The following is a 5,836-nucleotide window of genomic DNA, read 5'->3' as shown; positions in this document are numbered from 1 at the left end:
CTGGCATTTGAGCTAATAAGTGCTACATTCTGCAGTGAGACAAACAACAAGCTACACATAGTCGCAACCTACAAGTCGCCGAAGGCTAGTGACTATCGTTTCATTGAAATCCTTGGATCCACGTTTTCGTAGCCCAAGCATTGTGTTAGGCGACTTCAACATCAATAATATGAAAACAACGTAAGCATTGGCCGCCCTTACCACCACACTTCAACAAGCATCATGCAAATCAATTAATCAACGAGCCAACAACAATTTACCAATCAACCTTGGACCACATCATCGCCGACGAAGCAAGAACAAACCATTGCTACTGGTCGCGCCACTCCAACACATACATCCTCTTGCCAACGCTAAGGCAAAAGCCACTCATTCACACGCGCTCGCTGTGACAAACATGGTCCGTGCCCCCGCCTTCCCTACCGTTACATGTCCCTCCACTCCTTTGGCATGGCTAGTGAAATGTTCACCTTGTTCATCATGCAAAGCTGCCTTTGGACTTTGAGCACCAAGCAAAAATTGGAATCCTTGATTGACTAGACTACTTTGCGAAGAGCCCATCCGTAGCTGATCAGAAATTCCAATTAGAACAAGAATTAAAGAGAACAATCCTTTTGAGATTGATTGCTGCCAGAACAGAAGGCTGCCGTCATCTGTAGTTCCCTATTTTGAAAATGGAATCATGGACAGCTACAATTGGTTGGCTTCAGAAATTGAGATGGATTCAGGTGCTGCAGCTGGATCTCATACAAGCTTTTGAGTCAAAGTCCCTCTTGAGAGCTCAAAAGCTATACTCTCTGTTTGAGGGTTGTAGCTATTCTCAGTCTAGCTGTGTCTCATCAGGAAATTTGGCAACTTTAACTGCAAACAATGATCGAGCCTCAACGAAGCTACGGTAGGCGAATTCTCTGTCTCATTCAAATGGAGCAATACCGGGGAGCGCCAGATTCAAGGCACTGTCCCTCAGTAGGCACTCCTCAATGGTTTCCCAGTACGGCTTTGATTGAAACAAGGACGAGGCTCTGCTGCACTTTGGTAGAAACAAGGATGGTTAGCATTCCCATCCCGCATGCTTTGACGACAGTAGCCCACAAACTCTGCTGCGAGATCTCCTTAGAAATGTATCAGGAAACAGCCTTGTGGGTCGATCTGTGCCTTCTTCAAGAGCGTGCGTTTCACCATCCTTTTCTCAGTTTCTTTGCAGGAGAAGAGGTAAACGATTGCGCCCCTCACAGTAGCTTCGCACTGAGCGCACATGCTGAACAGATGCCCTCCATTTTGGCATCCGACCTTTCTAAGCGCAATGGCCATGAGCGCAATGGCCTCATGGCCATTGCAACATTCTGCAATCCATTTTACTTGTTTTGTTTTGTCTCATGTAAGTTTCTATGTTCGGAGTGCGGTGTAAGGTAGCTGTTTAGCTTGCGTCTCCTTTGTTTATGTTATGGACCCACAGCTTAGGCTACTGTTCTCCAGTCATTCCCTTGGTTCTGGCAGAGCGGGAAATGCAGTCCACAGGAGGCTGCCCCAGCTCAAGGGGTTTACGGAAGATCATACCCCTATGATGGAACCGTCAAATGAGCTTCAAAAATTTAAGATAAACAATTTGATGCAAATGTATGTGAAGCGTGGGAGCATGGTGGATGCCTGGCATGTGTTTGACAACATGCCAAAGCGTGACGTCGTATCATGGAACATTATGATTTGGGGGTATGCAAAGCAGGCAGAGGGTGCCCGAGCTTTGGAGTTGTATGCACAGATGCAACATCTAGGTGTCCAACCAAGTGATCGAACATTTATTGGCGCACTGAAGGCTTGTAGTAGCCTGGCAGCACAGGAACTGGGGGAGCAGATTGATAGGAAACACGAAAAATTGGGGTGCTTGGCGAAAGGTAGAACCATCCACTCCCACGTAGTAAATATTGGCTTTGAATCAGGTGTATTTGTGGGGACTACGTTGGTCGATATGTATGCAAAATGTGGCAGCATGGAGGATGCACGGTGTGTGTTTGACAAATTGCCTTACCGAGACGTGGTTTCATGGACTACCATGATCTTTGGTTACGCTAAACAAGAAGACAGTGAGTTGGCTTTGCAATTGTATGCACAGATGAATCTGGAAGGGGTCACGGTGGATTATCCAACTTTTGTTTGTGCGTTAAAGGCTTGCAGTAGCCTGGCAGCTGTGGAAGACAGGAAACAGGCTGACAAGAGATTTGCAAAAATAGGGTGCTTGGTGAAGGGTAGAGACATTCACTCCAAAGCAGTAAAGAGTGGCTTCGAGTCAGAGGTAGTTGTAGGAAACACCTTAGTGGATATGTATACAAAGTGTGGGAGCATGGAGGATGCACAGCGTGTCTTTGATTTATTGCCTCGTCGTGATGTGGTTACCTGGAATATCATGATCCTGGGGTATGCTGAGCAAGAAGATATAGGGCTGGCTTTGAAATTGTATGTTTCGATGAACCAGGAAGGTGTCACAGCAAATCATCGAACTTTCGTTGGTGTATTGAAAGCTTGCAGTAGCCTGGCAGCACTAGAAGAGGGGAAGCAAGGTGGCAGGAAATTCACAGAAACAAAATGCATGGAAAAAAGTAGAGCAATCCATTCCCAAGTAGTAAAGAGTGGCTTCGAGTCAGATGTATTTGTGGGAAACGCTTTGGTGAATATATATGCTAAATGTGGAAGCATGGAGGATGCTCTCCGCATCTTTGACAGATTACCTCATCGTGATGTGGTGACATGGACTACCATGATCATGGGATATGCTGAGCAGGAAGATAGTGAATTGGCTTTGGAATTGTATGCCCGGATGTACCAGGAAGGTGTCTCAGCAAATAATCGAACCTTTGTTGGTGCATTGAAGGCTTGCAGTAGCCTGGCAGCATTGAAAGAGGGGAAGCAAGTTGACAGAGAATTTGCAAGAAAAGAGCGCCTAGCAAAAGGCATAGCCATCCACGCCCAAATAGTAAATAGTGGCTTTGAGTCTGATGTGTTTGTGGGAAACACCTTGGTGAGCATGTATGCAAAATGTCACAGTATGGAGGATGCATGGCATGTCTTTGACAAATTGCCTCATCGAGATGTGGTTACATGGACTACCATGATACTGGGATATGTCGAGAAAAAAGAAATTAGGGAAGCTTTTCAAGTTTATTCACAATTGCAAGAGCAATGCCTGTCACCAGATAGCTTGACGTTTGCTGTCATCCTGAAAGCATGTAGCAGCACCGCAGCTCTTGAAACTGGAAAGAGACTCCACTCTCAAATTAGTGGGGTTGGTTTTGAGGCTATTCCAATTGTGGCAACCAGTCTTATTGATATGTATGCTAAATGTGGGAGCATGGCCGATGCCCAACAATTGTTTGATGCATTGCCTGTAAGGGATGTTGTACCATGGAACGCATTGCTTGCAGGATATGCCTTTCAGGGAGAGAGTGAATACGTGTTTCATTTGTTTGAGAGAATGACACAGAAGGAAATACAGCCAAATGGGATCACATTTCTTAGTGTTCTCAATGTATGCATTCATGTTGGTCTGGTAGACAAGGGCTGGAGGTACTTTCTCTCTATGAGCAAAGACTATGGTATTATCCCAACTATTGAGCACTACACATCTATGGTTGATGTCCTGGGCCGTGCAGGCCAAGTAAATGAGGCAGTTGCCATGGTAGAGAAAATGCCTTTCCAACCTAATGTTGTTATATGGTCGACTGTGTTGGGTGCTTGTCAAAAGTGCAAGGATGTGCAGTTTGGAAGGCTTGCCTTTGAAAATGCCATGAGATTAGATGAAAAGCTTTCTGCAGCATATGTCTCAATGGGAAACATATATGCTGATGCTCACATGAAGGAGGAATCTGATCAGATGTTCAAGTAATGAAATAGAATGCTCAATCATGCAAGAGGCCACGGCAGGGCTGCTAGACCAACCTAGTGCATGCATCTATGGTGAGGGATAGGAGGCAGCCCCAAACAAGCTATTGAAAACTGAAAGATCTCATGTTCCAAAGTGGATAGAGAAAAGATACAATGTGATTCTTGGATGTGTTGTGGGGAGGAAAGACGATGCTTTGTGTGAACACAATGTTCTTTGTCCATCATCTGCCTATTTGCAGAGATGCAGTCCCATCACAGTTAGAGGGGATGAAAGGGATTTACTGTGCTTAGAGATGTGCTGGACCATGGAGAAGATTTTTGGTAAGATGAATCTTGATCGTCCTTTAAAGCTAAGTGGCTGTGGCAGAATCCAATCAAGTTATACTCATGTTTTCAGACGTTTAAAGCTGCAGGATATCAGTCAACCTCAGAAATGTCTAGACCTCAAAAAGTTTCGCAAGGAAATTTGTTCCTTTTGTCGCCGGAATTGGTGATACTTGTCTTTAGAACATCTGGATAAGTCCGGTTCAAGGCAGCCAGAGCTCACGGAACTGAGTGCTCTTTGATCGCTTTCTGGATATGACTGGCCATTTTTCCTAGAGTATCTTAGAATGGCTGTCTTTTTGTTCAGAGTGGTTTTAAAGGAGAGAACCATTTCCCAAGCAAAATCTTCAGACTGTCCGAAAAAAAAAGCTTCCAATTATGTAAAAATTTGGCAAAAATGGATCGGAAGAAAACATAGTTTCACTTAGAAATATGAAAAGTATTATAGAAATGTTTATTTTATACACAAATGGTGAGTAACATAATGTGATGGCTTTTGAAGAAACCCACATGTAGAGTAGACTTCTATGAAAATTCCATTATGATTCTTCTCACAACTTTTACTTAATAGGGGTTGATATTGAAAATTTCATTATGATCCTTCTTACAACTTTTACCTTATCGGGATTCACATTGAAAATCCTCTCTCAACCTATTTTCATGAAAGGGTTTCTCCAAAGAAACCTCATTGAAGCAAGCCATCAAGGTAGTTTTGTCAGTAAAACTCCTTTAAAGTAGGTCTTCCAAAGTAGTTTTGCCGGCGAAACTACCTTGGATAGATAAAACTACCTTGGACAACACTTTTAAAAGTGACATAAATGTTTGAAACATTTGCCAGGATTTGGAACTTTTATACAAAAAAATATGAAGTTTTGCCAGGATGTGCATCTCTTACTTCAAGAATATATAAAAGCATACTATGTTATATTAATATTGTGAAACTAAAAAAATTACCTCAATAAACTTTGGTAATATATCAGTACATCTTTGATAAAAACATCCTTGAAGTAAGGTTCTCTATCCTCCTTGCTGTCTTGAGACTTTCCGAGGACTTTCCAACCATAAGAAACGGGTGTTATTCTGTCAAGTTTGTCGTAGCGACTTGATGTTGAAGAAGATAGAGTCATGGTCCGCTGTGATCTTAGAGAGGTCACTTTACTTAGCTTTAGATAGGATGGGATTGTATAAAATCCCGATTGGATGCTTTGCGGCCATGGAAAGTCATCAATCCAAAGTGGTCAGATGCTGGTAGTGATATCTTATTATCACCTTCCATTACCCTTGTCTTGATGTAGATGTGTGAGTCTTGTATTTCTACACCTCCACCTTCTCAGCATGATTGATGGCGCTACTATATATTGGAAGTTCTTCACGCGTTGTTTCCACTCATGATTTTCATAGTGTAGTTGCTTGTTGGACTAGAATCGGAGCACGTTTTGAGTTGCTGGTCGGTTGGTCTGTCACCACGGATTTGGGAGGGAATTAAAATGGGCATTTTAAACCAGTGAATTAAAACATTTAAAAATTTTTTTGTACCCCAACAATTTAAACCGGCCTCACCACATCTTTTTATTGGGATGATTGCAACCGTTATCGCACGGTAGAACTACATACCATGTGGTAAGAAGATAGATAT

At 43.0% G+C, this 5,836-nt stretch overlaps 1 protein-coding gene across 1 annotated transcript; it reads left to right on the top strand.

Moving 5' to 3' along the window:
- The first annotated feature begins 1,444 nt into the window (after positions 1-1,444).
- Positions 1,445-3,877, top strand: LOC147884673 (pentatricopeptide repeat-containing protein At2g33680-like). Its single transcript, XM_087397194.1, has one exon. The coding sequence runs from the start codon at positions 1,445-1,447 to the stop codon at positions 3,875-3,877; it is 2,433 nt and encodes an 810-aa protein (XP_087253320.1).
- Positions 3,878-5,836: the final 1,959 nt, after the last annotated feature.

Source organism: Dipteris shenzhenensis, chromosome 26 (genome assembly GCF_047967505.1).
Source record: "Dipteris shenzhenensis isolate YYH24624 ecotype China chromosome 26, Dip_SZ_1.0, whole genome shotgun sequence".
NCBI lineage: Eukaryota > Viridiplantae > Streptophyta > Polypodiopsida > Gleicheniales > Dipteridaceae > Dipteris > Dipteris shenzhenensis.
This window is presented reverse-complemented; position numbering and strand designations above follow the sequence as displayed.

Excerpts from the sequence above, each read along its gene's own strand:
- LOC147884673 (XM_087397194.1), top strand. The coding sequence starts at position 1,445 with ATGGACCCACAGCTTAGGCTACTGTTCTCCAGTCATTCCCTTGGTTCT.